At 42.1% G+C, this 20000-nt stretch overlaps 1 protein-coding gene across 1 annotated transcript in view; it reads left to right on the forward strand.

Annotated features, from left to right (window-relative positions):
- The window catches only part of xpo4 (exportin 4), a 71777-nt gene that overhangs the window by 31733 nt on the left and 20044 nt on the right, over nt 1–20000 (forward strand). Inside the window, exons 8-13 of the mRNA XM_071207006.1 lie at nt 5508–5665; nt 13687–13861; nt 14145–14321; nt 14592–14734; nt 17388–17533; nt 19630–19807. Coding sequence (XP_071063107.1) covers nt 5508–5665; nt 13687–13861; nt 14145–14321; nt 14592–14734; nt 17388–17533; nt 19630–19807 — 977 coding nt within the window. The remainder of the gene's footprint in view (nt 1–5507; nt 5666–13686; nt 13862–14144; nt 14322–14591; nt 14735–17387; nt 17534–19629; nt 19808–20000) is intronic.

The raw sequence follows: 20000 nt of genomic DNA on the forward strand, positions 1-20000 counted from the left end.
TGGATCAATTGGTGTGAGAGAGTGTGAGGGAGATTTGGGGATACATGGTCGTTGGTAGATTTAAAATGAAGAAGGACCCGGTGGTTGTTGGCGTTTGAAAATAACCACATTCCTCCTTTGTCGATTTAACACCTGGTGAGCGGAGAAAGAAAAGGGAGATTACACAAACTGATGCGTCTGTAATTTTGGCGCCAGCTGTGTGTTTGTGTTTCTCTGAGTCTTTAGTTTCTGTTTTGCTCCGAGTGATTGCAGAGCGGCTTCAAATTATGATTGAGTGTGTATCCACATGCAAACACAATTACACACAGACACACACATCACAGACTTCTTGATGCGTCTGGTTTATTTCATTGCTTCAAATTGACACACACACACACACACACACACACACACACACACACACACACACACACACACACACACACACACACACAACCCATGTGGTTTTTATGCAGACATCCATTAACCCTGAATAAACACATGTTCAGTGCTACTCACAGAATAGACACTGTAGCACAAACAGACACACAATACGTTAATACTTCAGTCTTTCCTTCATTAGATTAGCAAAATACAGACACTCAAATAAAACCGTTATTGATCCCCGTAGGGAAACTCATGTGTTATAGCTGCAATAGAAAGGCAGGGAAACGCAGATAGTACAAATGAGAATACACACAGGGATAATAATATCTATATATAGTTTCTCAATTGAATTACAAGAGAATATATGATATCTACGGCAGTGGCGAACTGTCAGGGTATTCATAGAATTTCAGTGGTTTTGTGTTAGAAAAGAAAGCAACCAATCAGATCTTGTTCTGGGTCTCTGGGTAGAATATCCTTCAACCAGGTATTCTACATCCTTGATCGAATGCCCTGGCCGTTGCACTGAATGAGAGCGTACGTTTGGACTGACAGTTGGATCAACCAATCAGATATTGATTTGTAGCCAATGGGCGTGTTCTTTCAGAGGTCCCAGGGTGCTCTAGAGGCCCGCTAGTTAACTGGCTCGAGACAGAGGATCTAGATGAATGCGACGAAGCAATTCATGCCGTTTTATTGTTTTTAATGTTGAAATGACAAGTGCAACGGGGGGGGGGGGGGGGGGCGGGCGACCTTCTGTGTGTCTACAGAAGGTCCGGTTGTGATGGACACGGTTCGCCCCTGATGTACGGTATCACTGTACAGCTACATGGCGATGGAAACCTACCCCACTGCTCCTGGAATGAGATGGCGGGGCAGAGCAGACGGAGTGAGTGGTTTGGTGTTTAGCCCGTAAACACAATCAGTGAGGAGAGCAGCGGCTGATGAGGCTGCAGCTGATTCTCCTCAGACTCTCCTGCAGGCAGACAGTAACCCAATCTGAGAGGGAGGGAGGGAGAGGGAGGGTGATGGTGAAAAAGAGAGCAAAGACAATAAGTGGGAAGCTCAGTGTTGATTTGAAAAAAACAGAACGATGAGCCCCTGAGCCCCCGAGGTAACAGACACCGGGCTTTGTCTCTTTCTATAAATACCACCGTCGCTCTCCCCTCCTCTCTCTGTCCTCCAGCATCCTCTTTCCCTCTTCCTCACCTCCTCATTGTCGACATGCTTCTCTCCTCACCTCACTTTTCAGCACATTTTCTTCTCGCTTCGACTCACTTCCTCGTTTCTCTTCACCCTTTCTTTTCTCTCCAGTTATATTCTTCGTCCTTATTCCAGCTGCGTACTGAACCCCAATACCTCGTTAGTACAGACAGAAATGTGTTTTTTACATTATTAATGAATCTGAATCCAGAATAGGATCCTTTTTAAATCCTTTTCATGACAGATTCCCAATCACAGGTACCGTACTCTTCGGACTATAAGCCGCAACTTTTTTCCCCATTTTGTTTGTACACTAACGGCCACTAGGGAACCTCCTAAATCTATGGATTTCACAGGTAAAATTAACCACCTTAACACTACGGGCTCTATGACCGGTCCGCGCCCGCCACCTCTAAGCGGCGGGCTCCAGCAGGAAAAGCTGGAGGCCGGAAAAGAGTGAGACAGGTAGCGCGCCAAAGTAAAAAAGTCCGAAAAGTACGGTACTCACATTAAGCATTCAACATGGCTTAGTAGGTAAAGATATGTGTTCGTTTGTTTCTGGCTATTCTTTAATGCTCAGACAGCAGAGACACTGCCGTTGTGAGCTGTAGATTTAGCTATACAGAAATAGTTTGGGGGTTTTATTATCCTTGGATCTTGTCCTATCTGAGAAGTCAAGTGACTGAAGTTGAATCTAAATTAGATTTGATACTTTTTGGAGGATAAATTAATACTTTTTTACTTCAAAATGCCAAGATTTTGTTTCTCCGATGTGAGGATTTTGATGCTTTATTCTCATATATGAAAGTGCATGAAATGTCTCCGGGTCTTACTTTCTTACGCATTATAATGAGCATGTTTCACTATTTATTGTCATTGTTTATAATACACAATTAAACAAGAACATTATTATCCGAAATGATTATTTGAAATTCAAAAGTTACAACCATATTTTATTTTGCAGTTCTTTACTTAGGCTTCTTTCTTGTGTGACGCTTTGTGTTGAGTCGACTTTTAACACGTCGCGTTATGCAGTTTTCATTTAATGCAAAAGAGTCTCACTCACGGCCATAGCAACCGCAATAAGCACCAAATTAGCAACTTTGACAACGCCAGCTCTGCAGATACCGAGCCCATCGATTAATCAGCGAGCTGTCATCGGAGCTGCAGGCCCAAAATGTTCCATATTGTTGTATCTTGTTCTCTCTCTCTCCTTTCTTCATTCCCACTCCCTGCATACTCACACACACACACACACACACACACACACACACACACACACACACACACACACACGTTGGGTATCTATAGTCAGACTCAAGGCGACTGACATTACTGGAATCGCATGGATCATTCGCTGGTGCAGCTGCTTTTTCAGAGCTCGCGCTGTTCAATCCTTTGGCCTTGCACTACCTCTCCCTCCCACTACCTCTCCCTCCCTCCCACTCTCTCTCTCTCTCTCTCTTGCTCACTCACCCGGCTCCCCCTCCTCTCACTGAGCTCTTCCCGAGGATGACTTCACGCTCTGGAAGAGGGCAGCAGCAGAAAAGACTACGGAGGCACTGGCTGCGTTACGTTAGCACCGGAGATCTCTTCCCAGCTGCTCTCGAGTAACGGGGCTCCAGAGGGGGGGAGGAAAAGCAGTGAGAAAGAATCTGAGGGGAGGGAGTAAGATGGGGAAGAAGATTTGAGAGCAAGAAGAAGAGAGAATTAAAGTTTGATTGCTTCTGCAATGGAGTCACGCACTCACGTGTTGTGTGGAGCCGATGAAGAAGCTCTCAGTCTGGATTTAAAAGGATGACGGGAGGAGAAGCGGGAGAAGAAAAAGAAACAGACGAAAGATCTTGGACCGGCTGAGAAGAAAGCCACAGGCGGAAGGTATTTGAGCTCCATGTAGTTCAGTCGGTGGAAAGCCATGCTGCTGTGTTAACTCAGTGCTGCTTCCTCACTGTAACTGTCCGTCTGTGACACAATGCTTCTGCCTCCGTTGTCGGAGCGTGACAGCTCAGCACGGACCAGCCTCCAAATCCAACAATCAAACCGCAGCTCAGAGCCGAGATGAGACCGACTCGAGCAGTGCTGTTTCCACCGGATATCTCCCTCTCTGGGTTTGATTGAGGCTGTCTGTGGGCTCAGACCAGCTCAGTGATTGTTAGTCTGAGGCCGGGGGTCACAGCGTCTGCAGAGACAGACGTGTTACAAAAAAATCAATTCGCAATTTCGTTTCAGCTCAGCTCTCCGGGTGCTGGGTGACGGCAGTGGGTATTATTCCTGACCGCTTTCAGCTGATCTGTTTCTGACAGCGGGGACAGGGGGACGAGGGGTTCACCTTTTTGTTCTCGGTCAACTCGTTCTGTTTCAAAGTGGTCTTCTGAAGGCACTTTGTTTAATAAGTCCACTGACGAATGCATGAAAGTATCACCAGAGCATCTGAACTAAATGACCACTTGTAGATTACTTTTACACTCACTGTATCCAAGGCGATGTGACGAGGGTCCCTCTTTCTCCCTCCGTAGACGCGGTAGGCATTTGCAGGGATAAAAAGTCTTAAACAATAATTGAATTCAGTTCAAGTAAAAGCCTTAGAAAGCAGTAAAATGCTTACATTTCACTTACAAAGGTCTTACATATTTCTACTACTCTTTTGTGGATTGTTGGGAGAGAACTGACCGGAGTGTTTTGTGATTTAAAATCCATCCATCTTCTCCCGCTTATCCGTGGTCGGGTCGCGGGGTAGCAGTTCCATTTAAAATCCTCATTTTATTTTTGTATACGTCAGCACCGTCAAACGTGTATCACTCCCTTGAGGAGCTACACGAGCTACACATCAACATATAATTGGTATAATAAAGTGTCGATCTTAGCAAAAACTTAATTCTGTTAATTCCTTCGTTTATTTGGGTTGAATTTGAACCTGATTCTTTTTTATTATACAGTGAGTACAAGTTATATAAAAGTGGTGTACTATTAATTCACATTCATTCAAATGCATACAATTTTAAGACTTACATTTAAGAAAAAAGTTAACATCCCATCCCATTTCTTTGAGTCAAATTAAATCAATTATTCAAAATGAAAAATATAAAGTCAGACCTGGACTCCGTACTGAACCACAACTAATTCAACAGAGACTTGTATGTATCGAAAATGATTACACCGGTTTAATATAAATTACAAACGGCACAGATGAACCGAGCAGACGTTTTTAAAACACCTCGCATGTACTCAAGTTGTGTCGCCGAATATGTCTCTGCTCTGTAGGTGATCCTGACCTCTGACCTCTCTTAGGAGCTACAACATGTTTTTCTCTCGCTATATGAGGCACAATTTAAAAAATAAATAATATGCTGATTCTCCTGTTTTCACATCTCTATAGTATAAACACACCTTCTCTGTTTTACTCCTTTTAGTTTATTTCTTTTCAGCAAGGTCTTTTTTTCTTTGTGAGGCATTCAAGTCTTTAACTCTAAGCGTATTCTCCGGCTGTTATCTAGAAAAAGCCCTGTGAGCACGTCGGGTAGATGCGTTGCAGTCCATTCGTGTGAATCGGGGAGGATCTGAAACACTAACTCAGACTTTAGCTTTGCCACCGTAAATCAAATGGTGAAATAAATGAGTGTTGCATATTGCAGGAGGTCCGATGCTGATATGTCTGAATCTATTTAAGTAAATAGTTAAAAGCAAGTTTGTGGAGAAGCTTTTCCATATATTTGTTCTTTTGTGAGTGCTTTTATTTCCAACACAAATCTAAAGTGCTCCTACTCCTAGGATGGCTCAAAAGCAGAGAACACATGTCACCGTGTGCTCTGTGTGCATGTGTGCCCATTAAAGAGGGTTTCCTCGCTCCAATTCTATTCTGCTGGTTCATCGAGCAGTCCATAAGATTCCTCTGTCATACCTTGAAGACTAAGACCTACATTTCTTCTGTCCTGCTGCAGGTACACAGGAAGATCCGCGAGGACTCGGACATGGCGCAGGACTCTCTGCAGTGCCTGGCCCAGCTGGCCTCCATGCACGGGCCCGTGTTCCCCGATGAGGGCGCGCAGGTGTCCTACCTGGCCCACCTGGTGGAGGGTCTGCTCAGCATGATCAACGGGTCAGTGCTGCTCTTTACTCTCAGGCTGCTGTGTCTCTGATGGCTATACAGTCGTTCTGTTTGTACTAAATCTTTATTTTTTTGTAATCGATTTTTTATTGACATTTGGCAGCAAACAATTACACAGTGTTTTTTGGAGACATAGTAATTGTACATCTTAAGTTTGTCTGTCCGAAATGCCTAACAGTAAAAAGTACGAACAATACGAGCATTAGGGAGGGATCAGGACTTCACAGTTAAATCATACGTTTGTAAAAATAAAATCTGGCCTATGAGGTTTTACGAAATCAGTCCACTTTCTCCATCGTGACACGAATAGTTCCAGTTTGTGATTGACAGATGATGTTATCCTCTCCATTTTGTAAATGTCCGTTGTAATATCCATCCATGCGTTTAATTTGGGCTATCTGGTGATCAGAGCTTTTTTACTCGCCACCAGCAACAGATTTAATAAACATTTAGTCTTTTTTAGTCTGCACTAAATCTTTCTTAACCGGGCTAGTGGCAGCGCTTTGTGGAGGGCAATGTTAGTCTGTCACCACTTTGACTGAGACTGAAATATCTCAACAACTATTGGATTGATTGCCATTACATTTTGTACAGCCATTGAAGACCGTAAGGCTTGCGGCTTTCAGTGGCAGAACCCACAGCTCACAAAGCTCAAAGCAGTAACCCGCACAGCTTTTGAAATGTAAGGCAAAGCAGGCAAGATACGTTTATGTTTGTCACATTTCTGGAACAAGGTTGTTTCTTTTAGTGCTTTATATAAAAAACATTACAATTTCAAAACTAAAAAAGCTATTATAAATCCTTTCTTTACTCGTGTAACATTATCATATTACTATGTTAGTCTCACGCTTCTATTGGCTAGCGCTCCAACACATTGTACGTGATCTCTTGGACATCTCTTGGCGGTTGACCAATCACAACAGAGCCGGCCAGCCAACCAATCAGAGCAGACTGGGCTCTGGTTTCAGACAGAGGGTGAAAAGAGGTGCTGCAGCACAGGCAGTATGAGAAAAATAAAGAGCTTTTTGAACATTAAAGCGTGGAGATGTGTCAAAGTAGAGATACAAATATGAACTGGAAAATCAACATATACTGGCCCCTTTTGAAAGGTTCCACTAATATGAACGCAGGATGAAATACACAGACGGGATGTGTGCAAAAAGAGGGTGGAGTCCATTAAAACAACCAGACTGCAGACTTTGGTAAATCCCCAGATGGAGAAGCAGTCCACATTCAGGGATTAGAGAATATTACATTGTTTTTGTTCCAGGTCTTGATAGTGAGGCTTTAGAAACCACAGCAGGAACTAATTCAGACCTGCCTTTTGAAAGCAGCTCCCCTCGGGATGCTGAGCTTATTACACAACCGCTACACTCAAATAAATGAACTTTCCCTTTGCTAAATTAATCTTACTGCGCAGTGATGGAAAATAGTGCGCAAAAATCACACGAAGTCAAAAAGCCAAACTTAACACTAACTGAATAATTTCTGTAATAAGCTCTGTAATATGTTTAAATCTAAATGTAATGGGTTATTTTAATAAACCTCAGCTGGTCTTTTCCACTGAAGTATTCAAGGAGCAGGATCAGTGAGCAGAATAACTTTAATAAAACCTTGGCTACCGTCTCCGTGGCTGTTTATCTCCCTCTGGCTTCTCAAGGATTGGATGTTTCTTAAATTCAGAGACTCAACAAGTGATGGAGGTCAGCGCAGCAGAGAGCCACTCTGAGGCATTTCTGCTTTATTTACAGGAAGTAATTGCTTGTTGAGTCTGTGATTTAATGGGTTCGGATTTAGCATCTGCACACTCTGTTACCGAACTGAAGACAAGCTCTTCTCTCTCTCCAGGCAGTTTAAAGGTGGGGTGGGTAAGAATGGAGAAACCAGCTCGAGTGCGCTAGAGTTTGAAAATACACAATTTGAAAGTACGCAGCCGAAAGAAATCTGCCCCTTCCTTCAGACTTCCTTACAGAGCCCCTCCCCCAACACACACGAACGCGCACATGACCAATGAGGGCACGAGATAAGTCTGTGCACAGATGGAAGGCTGACAGGCAGGTAGACCATCCAGTTACTTTAGCCGGGCCGGCTCAGATGATTGGTCGTGCTTTTTACAGCGCTCCGGCTTCCACTGATGATATTTTGTTATGTATTTTTTGTCAAAGCACTTAATATATTCATTGCTATCGGGATGTTAAGAGCATTCCATGGAATATAACAAAAAGTGTTTCTGAAGTGAATTACCTACCCCACCTTTAAGTGTAAATCAACACTGCGTCGATATATCAACTGGAAATCAAGGCAGATGCAATCGAAAAAACGAACATTTGATTTAGAAAGGAACAAAATAATTGATTGAGTTAGTTTGGGAAATATGAAACAAATATTCACATAGATCATATCTAATGTTCTTTACCTTTTTATATCGAGGTAGTTAAATCTGGTTGTAATGGACTATTGTGGGAAATCGGTTTCTTTATGAGATCATTTTCGCATAGTTATTTTATTGATTGACCATTTCTCATTAGCTATATCAGATGTATTAAAAGATTTCTCGATGTACAACATGTAAAATTCTTGACAATAAAGCTGACTTTTTTTGACTTTGTATAATAATATCCGTATACAGTCAATTTTAGTATTCCAAGATAAATGTGTACATTTAATATTAGTTAAGTGTTAAGATAAAAGGTTTTATTTAGTGGTATGTTATATATGCACTTCACTATAAAAGACATATTGCAGACATACGAAGTAAACAATTAATCTATCCGTTCTATTTTGACGATTTAATGATAAAATAAGCTACTAAGTATTTATATTCCAACTTTTCTTAAAACAAAGAAAGAAAAAAAGAAATTAATAAATGTAGAACTAAGTCTGATAATGTGAGGATTGTTACACTTTGAGAGAAAATGATTGAACCTGTGAACTAAAACTATTTTTGATTGATGATATTTTGGTGGGAAATTCGGGCACATTTTCAGCATTTCAGGATTTCCATTACTCGTAAAGATGCATGGAAATGGCATTGGTTTTCACTCCACTAAAGTGTGTGTCTACTCAGTATTTAGCTCAATTTATTTAGCTGAAATCCCTTTACTAAGCAGTTCTGAACCTCAGTGTTCTGAGCAAACAAAATCATTTTTCATTTCTCAAGCTCAGCCTCCAAACCAATTCTCCTAATCCTTCCTGCAGCGGCGACATTTTGGACTTCGGAGTCAAGAGTCTGTAATCAGAGCGTCCAATGGGAAGCAATGCAGCACTTGTTTGTATCCTTTGTCCTGCAGAATGAATCAAACACTCGATCTGCACTCAACAAATCAAGGAAATCATTTTCTATTTACAGAGAAATAATAGAATATATTTAAAGGGAATAATTTCGCCCTACATGTTTACCTTTTGCCCTCTGACGCAGAGGCCCAGCCTTGAGCAGCCGTTATCTCCCATAAGGCGGGGCTGCCCTCGCAAGTTGTTGTTGTTACCAGTTTGTGACCGGGCAACTTTCGGTCAGAGATAGTTAGAGATGACCCCGAGCCATAAGCGACAACAAATGTGATCCAGTGTCCTCAGCTGTTTAGTCTATCTGTTGAAGAATGTTGGTTATTACACTCTGAACTAGTTAAAACCTCGAGCTGCAGGAGGGGTCTTCAGAATTGATTGTGGCATCTCAACCTTGTGGTCAGATCGTGGCCCGTGACATGTCGTGTGAATTCTCCGGTCGAAGCTCCAAATAAACCGTCAGTGTTTGACATCAAAGCTCCAGCTCTCCTCGTGTCTCAATAGGCGCTTTCACACCGGAGTACTTGTCCCGGTATAGTTCCGATAGTTCTTGAAATGTTGCGTTCACACCAAAAAAATCCGGAACTAGAACTTAGTTCATGAGAATCTTTTCACACCCCTTTTCAGTCCCTGCTAGGGAGCAGGTACTTTCATGGGAGAAAAGGGTTCCCATTTCTGATTGGCCGGGCGGATTGCAAACCACGCCCCGTAAAACTCAGAAAAGTTTTGTGAAGCAGCCATTTTATTTGCTGGCATTAGCATTATTAGCATTAGCATTAGCCCAGCGCAGAAACGGAGAGAGACTAACTTATGGCAACACAAAATAAAAATGGGAGCGGTGGAGATGAGGAGGTGCCGGCGTTCTGGCGATTTACTCGGAAGGTCCCCAACTCCGGGGACTTCCGGCCGGGGACTTCGGGCGGCAGTATACGCCGTGAAGTAGTTTGCGGCCTGCCAGTAAACCCAAAGCAGAAGAAGAAGAAGTGACGTCAGCGGCTTCATTTGCCTAATCCACCCCCAGGGACTTATTCCGGTGTGAACGCGATCTGTCCTTAGTTCATGAGAACTAAAGAGTTCTGATGAACTAAGTACTGGGAACTAAGTACGGCAAAGCACTTGATGTGAAAGCGCCTTTTGAGTCCTGACTCCATTGCTACAGAAGTGTCCCCCAGTGTGTGTCGTTAAAGAAACGGAACCATCGGGCCCTTTCAGTCTGTGATTCTCGATGGCTTGAAATAGAAGTTGTTGTGTTGCCTTGAGGCTTTGTTTGGAGCCCATTGATTGTTCTGTGTGCGTCACCGAGAATAAGTGTGTTTAGGGCTTCAGGAGGATGCATTAAAGCAGATTACTGCTCTGTTTTTAGCAGCGAGTGAGGCAGCGGCTCGGGTCATACACCAGTTAAAGAACATTTAGAGGGAACACTTTCCCCTTGCTCACCTTGTTATGCCAAAGTGCACTCAAGCAGAGCACTCTTCCTCTGTTGTCAAATAAGTCTGCCAGTGCTGCAACGAATGTCTGTTTATATCACAGATTGGTTCATTCTAAAAAAAAGTCAAACTATCAAAAATAGAGCTATTTTTCATCGTATTTCAGGCCTTTATTTCAACCTGCCTCGAAAGTTATATTGTTCACTCAATACAGCTGCAAGACTTTTAACAACAATGCATTAGCCGATCTTATTACCCCCCCCCCCCCCCCCCCCAGCCTTAAATTGATCTTGTCAACATGGACCCTAAAAAAGTTACAATGGATCGACCAGAAGATTGAACTCCTCTGGGCTCCTTAAATGTCTATTGACTTAATGCGCTATATTTAATGTATGGTACTTATTGAAGTGATTAAATGAGTGCTTTGTATTATTCTCTCCAGGTTTAACAATCTTAATAATAATAATAATAATAATGCATTACATTTTTTATTAGAGCGCTTTTACAGGTGCTCAAAGCGCTTTACAAGTACACATTACACATATTAGACATGTAAGAGTCATTGCTGCGGACATGGAGCAGTAATGCGGGTAAAGTGTAAAGGACACAGCGGCCTGACGCGGGGGCGGCCGAGGCGGGATTCGAACTGGAGTAACAATACTTTTTATTGACACACTTGTTTCAGTTATACGAAGAAACACCATTTCTCGAACGTTGACAACACAAGCAGCCATAAATATACTCTGCCTCTACGAAGAAGTCAAAACATATTTATTAAATCACTGGCAATCTGTTCAGAGAATACAACGTGTACAAGTGCAACCAGACACCATTGCAACGCTGCGACAGACCTTTCTGTATAAGAAAGTTCCTATCTCTCTCTGCCTATATTTATTCCATCCATTTTTTGTAATCATGCTGTGGCCCTAACGTAGTCACTTTGTATCCGTAAATAAAACAAGTTATAGGTTAGTGGAGGTTTTTAATATAAATAGCAGTTTTCATAGGAACAGTGTGTGTGATTAAATATAGAGGAACTATTTTATGATCGTTTGTGGGTGTGTCTGTCGTCAAAGGCAAGTTCATTTTATAGTCAAAGGGGGTTCTGATCTGAATTAAGGGCCCACACTCGCATGTATAAATAAATAAATGAAACACACACACCATGTGACCCAGTTAGTAGGGTCTCTCCCTCCTCTCTCCCGCTCCGTCTGTAATCACCTATTTTTGGAGCTTTTTTCCAATTGCCTCATCGGAAGACCATGCGGAGAGGGATGGCCGATCTGCAGTGATTGAACAGTTCTGCTCGCAATTGAACTCCAACTCCATCTGATGGGGGTTAGCGAGGCCTCTCACACAGCGTGCCTCTGACCGGCTGTGCTGAGGTGTGTCGGCTCAAACACAAACTCACGGCTTTTCTTTAGATTCTGCAAAGGCAAAGATATGCAGGAAACCTCGAGAGGTGATGAGATTTTTTGGTAAATTCCCCCTTGAGTGTCGGCACATGGCGTATTTAGACTTTCTTTTATTATCTTTGCAAAAACGTAGAAAAACATGTTTGCATTGCATAATAACTTAATCACTTTATATCTGTGTCATCTTGTTTGTCTGTGACCAAAAATATATGTTTATTTATCGAACTCTAAAATACTCTAAATGTCTAGGTTTCTATTATTTAAATACCCAATACATTTTTGTCTGTAAAATAAACTGACGGCTATTAATATGTATAATTAATAATAATATAATTTCATCTGTAAAGTTATTTTAAATGTGTGTTAGGTGTGATGATGCACGTACATCTATTGACATTTGTGCAGCCATATTTTCAGCAAGCTTTGTGTCGTTGTAGGGTTTTATAACTTAATAACAGGACCATTTATTTTTGTGTTAATGTTTTTAGATTGTTCCGTGTCACCCTGCAGTGCTGCGACTACAGACACACATTTATTATCAAGTATGTTTTCAATTAGCAACACATGTTTGGATAAATCCCAGCGCTTTCCAGCCCGATTCCCTGTTTCGTTCAACGGACCTTCCCCCCTTCTGTTCCTCTCGTGTCCCTCACACTCATTGGATTTAGACTTTTGTTTTTGTTTCCTCTATCTGCTTGCTCACAGTTATGTCTCGTGTGGTAGGTCACGCAATCCTCCCATTTGTAACGCAATATGATTTTAGCGTGTCCACACATGTCACTTCACTCTTCATGGTATTATCTGATGATGAAATGCTCCGTCCTACGAGAAGTGTAATTGCAGCCATTTGTTCTATCATTTTGTACTCTGTGCACGTTGAGGCGGAAATACCTTAGATACAACCTCAGCTGCAGCTGTGGAAACTGCTCAGGGGTCAGCAGGGGGTAAAGTGGAAATTGACCCCAGTTTAGCCTCAGCCTGCAGAGTGGAAACTGTCCTTCCTCGAGCCAAAGCACGAGTCAGATTTAAAAATGGAAAAGAACGGGTTTGACAATTTCGGTCAAGACATGCAAATTGATTTTTACCACTAAACGTGATGCCAGTGGATTCTTACAATCACAAGGAATCGACTGGTACACGCTGTACTGAGTTTCAAGTTAAAATCGCACCTTGAGATTCTGTAAACGGCGTTAGGCAAAAAGAGAATAAGTAGTAAGAAGTCTTCCACATAAAGTATTTTGAACTTAAAGGTGGGGTAGGTAATTCACTTCAGAAACACTTTTTGTTATATTCCATGGAATGCTCTTAACATCCTGATAGCAATGAATACTTTGACCATAAAAACATGTAATCAGTGGAAGCCGTGGCGCTGTAAAAAGCACGACCAATCACCTGAGCCGGCCCGGCTAAAGTAACTGGATGGCCTACCTGCCTGTCAGCCCTCCATCTGGGCACACACTTATCTCGTGCCCTCATTGGTCATGTTCGTGTGTGTTGGAGGAGGAGCTCTGTAAGGGAGTCTGAAGGAAGGGGCAGATTTCTTTCGGCTGCGTAGTTCTAGCGCACTCGAGCTGGTTTCTCCATTCTTACCTACCCTACCTTTAACTTTTAAATCCAGGCTGAAGACTTTTCTTTTTGCTGCTGCTTTTAATTGATAATATTCATATCTCACACTGCACTGTAACTTTTATTCACGTACCTTTTTGTTATTCATGTTTTATTATCTTCGCTTTTAAATGAGTGTTTTTAAATGCCATTTTATGATATGTTTCTCAATGTCTTTCATTTTTGCAAAGCACTTTGAATTGCCTTGTGTTGAACGGTGCTATATAAATAAACTTGCCTTGCCTTATTTTAATTAACCTTTTTTTCCATGCTTAATCCTCAGCATTGAGATCGAGGACTCGGAGGCGATGGGCATCTCAAACATCATCTCCAATCTGATCACCATGTTTCCTCGAACATGTCTGACGGCGCTGCCCAGCGACCTCTTCACCTCCTTCATCAACTGCCTCACGCTGCTCACCTGCTCGTTCGGACGCAGCGCCGCCCTAGAGGAGGTGGTGAGTAACAACACCTTCATCTTTCAAGTCATTCATTGTTTTATTTCTATTTGTATTCCACACACTATCTTGTCTTCTCATTTCGCTGTAACTCCGTCAGATACAATGTTGTTGTTTGTTTTTAATCAGTGAAGCCCACTGAGACGAACTTGTTTTGTGATTTTGGGATATGCAAATAAAGTTTGATTTGATTCAAGAGAACAGAACCCAGAGATGTGAATGCTCTCATTGTAATAAAGATTGTTTTGCTGACATCCATTTCGCTCTTTGTCTGTTCCCTCAGCTGGATAAAGACGACATGGTTTACATGGAGGCGTACGACAAGCTGCTCGAGTCGTGGTTGACGCTCGTTCAGGACGAGGAGCATTTTCCTCGCGGCTGCTTCGTCCAGCCGGCGATCCAAGTCTTCAACTCGTACATCCAGTGTCACCTAGCTGCTCCTGACGGCACCCGCAACCTGGTGAGACTCTTGAGACTAGACTACTTCTCCTTAATGACACACAGTGTGATTTACTGAAGGAAGGCGAGTCGGTTTAAAAAATGTAAGGCCGACCTTAAATAAAAAGGTGTTCAAAGATAGAAGTAAAGAGTGTTATAATATTTGATCTACTTGTGCTTAAAATAAAAAGTATGCATTATGTATTTGACTATTTAAGTGTACATGGAGACATCATTGATTAATTGTGTCGTGAAAAATCCTCTTCTTGACACTTTTAACTTCATCTTTCAGTCAGTGAACGGCATATCGTCTCACGAGGAGGAGGAGATCAACGAGCTGCAGGAAGACGACAGAGAGCTGTTCTGCGATCAGCTGTCCAGCATCGGCATGTTGGGACGAGTGGCCGCCGACCACTGCATCCCCCTGCTCACAAAGTAAACACACTAAACATAACTGTCAAGTCCTTCAGGTGTTTGGCCTGTACCAGTGATTTAGCCTGACTTGATAGGCTAGAGGGCAACAGAGGACGCTTTGGACAACTCAAATTCGTTCTTTTTGTCTTTTATTTATCAAGACAGCTCCAAGAATTGATCAGGTTGAAAACCTTCAAAACACAAAGGACAAACAAAAGTTAGATCACATGCTACACAAATTACAACATTTTGCAGGTCTCACTGCATTCTCAATAATAACAATAATACCACAAACTATGTTTTAATTAAAAAGGATAAATTGTTACTTTAAAACCACATCATTAACTTAAATGAATTAATAAGAGTGTTTATCTCCACTTGGAAACAAGCACCAGAGAAAACCTCTTCTGAACACCTGCGCTGTCTAAATTACACAGAAAACAAACGTATACAAAAAACGGCTGATTGCGCAACAGCACTCTCGCAAAGTGCGACACCAGGGGGGTGTACTGCGAAGCAGGATTTTCGCTTAGCCGGCTAAATTCAGGGAAAACTCCGGCTTTCCGGTCATCCGAAGCTGGTTCTCTTTTTAGCAGGCTAGATCTCCATGGTAACTTATGCTAAGCAGCTAACCTGGTCGGGACCAGGTTAGGTTGCAGGCTAAGAGCTCAACTCAGTGAAAGCACCGCCTGCTGACCAATCAGAGCTCAGTGTGCGGAGTTTAAAGCGATCAAGTCATATTACAGGAGAAAGGAAATACAGAAAAACTGCCGTTGCAGGAAAGACGGCCGGCAAAAATCACCGACTGTGTGAACGTGAACATTAATAGAATATCACCTCCATCTTCAGAGCAATCTGACTATTATAACATTAGCGTTAAGAAAGCACTTAAATATCGGCCACAACATAAGTAACCGGATCAGAGTACATTAAGTACAGTCCGCGGCATATCACTTCATAATGTATCATATATCTCCTCATCTGAGTCAGCTGAGCCGTATCTGGCCGTGCAACACTCACAGTGTCACATACTGTATGCAGAAGTATTATTTTAAGCAACACATAAGTTGACGAAACACTCGAGTCAAATGTAATTAAAGTCAGATCGTGTTTTAGACGGGGCAGTGATATCATAAACCTGTTAATGTACGCATTCAAACACTTTTTCTTTTGCCAGCTGTATTCACCTTGCAGGTGCAGCTATGTGGCTTTGATCCTGGATAAAGTGTTTAAGTCATGGATGTTTAAAGTTTAACTTCTTCATTTTTGACTAGTATTAAAGTTCACTTTTCATTCAGGAAGTATGACGCTGCGCTGTCAGTGCGCTTCTCCATGTTTGTGATTGGTCGAATGCTCCAGATACCACCCCTTTCATGTGAACGCGCACCTAACTAGATAGGACACGGCTGGCTTGAGCGATCCACTTGATAACCAGCGTCGTAGGACAGTTTAGCGAGAGCGCGTATGTTTTGGATTAGGCCAACCGGCTAACTCAAACATATCCAGGTTAGGTTGAACCAGCTTCGTAGTATAGGCCCCAGATCAAGTACATAAACACAATAAACATACCAACGGCGTCTCCGGAGCCTCACACACACTGTCGCCTGGTTCTCTCTCCGTGGCTTTGAGAACAAGAAACCGGCCATCACAAACTACACCCCTTTTGTAGCCGTGTTGCCGGAAGCGGCATTCATATTTTTTCTACAGCTCGCTTATGAAAAGTAGCCCACGCTATCCAAAATAAACAAATACCCTCTCCTGGTATTGAACAATACTATAATAATAATAATAATAATACTCTAAATGAAAACACATAATTATTTATTAGTCCGTTTTTCACAGATATTATATATTGACTTTCGTTTCGACAATAACCCAGTACTCCATATCCTCTCCTGTAGTCAAATGTATTCAACCGGTGTGTAAAACCTGATTTGTATATCTGAACTAACAGAAATACATTTGTAAACAAAACAATTGGTTCTCTAGTTTTGCGCGATATTAGATTAGATCTTGAATTATAGTCCAAGAGGGGTATTTGTTTTCACATCTGCTACACAACAGATATACATTCACATAGCAACATATATGTGGCAACATACAGATAAACAGAGTGCAAGAAACTTCATTTAGGCATCCATATTATGTCTTTAGGGATTTTAAAAGTGTGGCAAAGTTTGCTTTACTATAAATGTATTGGAGTTTCAGTGTGATCCTGGAGTTCAGACTAGTGTTCATTTCGTTGACTAAAACGATGACGAATATGTTCGTCAACGACCTTTTTTCCCATGACTAAGACGAGACGATGACGAGACCGCACCGACGTCAGTAAACAATAACTGTAACGAAATCAACATGCAATATCGTTGACGGAAAGTGACGAGACGAAATATTATCAAAGATGACGTTACATCTGATAGTCAGTTTTTTTCATTGACAAAAAGTAGGGTTAGTTGTCTTTGACTAGAATGTTCAGACTTTTAGTCGACTAAAACTTGACTAAATAAAAACAGGATGAATGTGACTAAATATGACTAAAACTAACAAGGACATTTGATACAGGACTAAGACTAAAACTAAATGTAAAAATAGCTGACCAAATTAACACTAGTTCAGACGGTATCAGCAGCAGTGTTTCCTGTGTTAACGTTGTCTCTGTGTCGCCCCCCCGCAGCCTGCTGGAGGACCGGGTGACGCGGCTGCACGGCCAGCTGCAGAGGACGCAGCAGCACCTCATGGCCACCTCCGACCCCGAGTCCATGGACCGCAAAGTCCTGGACGACCTCTACGAGGACATCCACTGGCTCATACTGGTCTCAGGTCAGCAGCAGGACATCACACTTTGTTTCTTTGTGTCTATGTATTTTAGAAAATGTTGTTGGAGTCTGATCTTCCTTTTAATTTTCTCAATTAAGTGTTTCTGTTTGCAAACCTTTCTTTATACATCAAACTAACTACATGAATTACATGGGGCATTTTTTAACCCCTGTTCCTGGTGATAGTCCATTATAATGTTTTATACATCTAAATTAAAATAGCTGATTTTAGAGTGTACGCACACACGGGATATTACACACACAATAAATTATACTTAAACAAGGATTTAAAAAACATAAATATAAACTACACTTGCAGTCAGTGTTAATTTCGTCAACGAAAACTGTGACGAAAAATGTTCGTCAACGACCTTTTTTACACGACTGAGACGATGACGAGCTAAAAATAGATTCTTGATAATAAAAACTATGACGAAATGTATATTTAGTTTCCGTTGGCGAGAAGGGACTAAGGTGTTAATGGTGGACTATCGGACATTCAAAATGCAGGATATTTCCCCCCAAGTGTCCGCCTTGTCTGTCAAAATGCATCTTACGTTTCTATCTTGCAATATCATTATTTCCGCTCTCTTCACTCCAGAAGAGCAATCTCTCTGTGTGCGGGGGGCGGGGCCTAACTCTCTCCCTGTGTCTCTCTGTGTGCGGGGGGGGGCGGGGCCTAACTCTCTCCCTGTGTGTCTCTGTGTGCGGGGGGCGGGGCCTAACTCTCTCCCTCCCACTCTGTGTGTGCGGGGGCAAGGCCTAACTCTCTCCCTGTGTCTCCCTGTGTGCGGGGGGCGGGGCCTAACTCTCTCCCTCTCTCTATGTGTGCGGGGGGCAGGGCCTAACTCTCTCTCTGTGTGTGTGTGCGGGGGCGGGGCCTAACAGACACGCTGCAGTGGCATGCACACAGATCTTTAAGAGTAGTAGTACCGTTAAAAACCTTAACGACACCCATCCCTAGATATTACACAAGTAAAGTGTTAAGAGAGTGAAATGTTGCTTTACGAATTTCAACACTTGATGCTGTCCCCTTGATTCTAATTTCAGATTCCTGTATTTGTATTTGTAGGTCCTGTATCCTGTATAACTTAATTGGTTTGAAGAGAGAAAACGTTTTGAGTTTTCGTCAACTAAAACTAGACTAAAACTATGATGGATAAAAAGGAATAAAATGTGACTAAAACTAACAACCATTTTCGTCTGAAGACTAAATCAAAAATAGCTGCCAAAATGAACACTGCTTGCAGTCAAGTATTACAGATATCTAAACATATTTAAATATATATATTAAGAGGGTTCAGTTTCCACATATTCTCACATGGTTTTATGGCATGCATAGCACTGAAAAAAGCACTTCTAAAAAAGCTGTATGATGGTCTCATACACTTGTTATAGTTTTCATAAATAACTTTAACAGCGCAGTTTATCCCACATCAAATCCGACTTTATTTGTAGACCAGACAGAAAACAGGACTCCACCCGGCTCTGTGGGTTTGTGTTGATGAAATAGTCTGGATCAACATCATTAAAGACGTGCCTTAAGCAGCTGCCTTTTTAAAGTGAAATCTGTTATATTATGATCAGCAGATATTGTGGAGTAAAATAAAATACTAAAACTGGTAAATGTGTGCGGTGGAAAACCGACTTTATGTTGTTCAGTTGTTGTCACACCTGTTGATGTTCACAAGGCCAATAATGTCTGTTATTGGTATTATTCATTACATTACATTACATGTTACTTATTAGATGCTTTTATCCAAAGAGACTTACCGGTACATACTCAATACTGTGGGCAATCCCCACAGGAGCAATTTGGGGTGAAGGGTCTTCAGGGACACAACGACATGCTGACTGCAGTGGGGTTTGATCCCAACACCAGGGCTCTATCCACTGCGCCAGACGCCTCCTCCTATTCGAATGTAGAGCTGTAACAAAGGAATATACAGATGTGTACACCGAGAGTTATAAGACACAACAATTACATAAAGGCTATTAGACATTGCAAACTATACGGAAATGATTTGTTATGTTAAAAGTTTTAAAGAAGCCTTAAAATCTGAGATAGCAGGATCTAACGTGCGTCTGCTCCTCCTGCAGGTTATGTATTGGCAGACGACTGTCAGGGAGAGACCCCTCTGATCCCCTCGGAGGTGATGGAGTTCTCCATAAAGCACTCGACAGAAGTGGACATCAACACGACGCTGCAGATCCTCGGCTCCCCGGGCGAGAAGGCCTCCTCCATCCCGGGCTGCAACCGCACCGACTCAGTCATCAGGTACTCATCCTGATCAAGAGCCATTTAAAAATCTTTATATTAAAGTACATCAATTCACCATCAACTGGTTGTTCATCAACATGCATGCTAGCAGTATATTGGCTCTTTATTAGCCATTATAAAACACGTATTAATGCCTTATTCTACATGACCTTATTCTACAAGTACGAGGCCAGGGGTCGGCAACCTTTTT

The sequence above is a fragment of the Pseudochaenichthys georgianus genome, chromosome 21, assembly GCF_902827115.2.
Source record: "Pseudochaenichthys georgianus chromosome 21, fPseGeo1.2, whole genome shotgun sequence".
Taxonomy (NCBI): Eukaryota; Metazoa; Chordata; class Actinopteri; order Perciformes; family Channichthyidae; genus Pseudochaenichthys; species Pseudochaenichthys georgianus.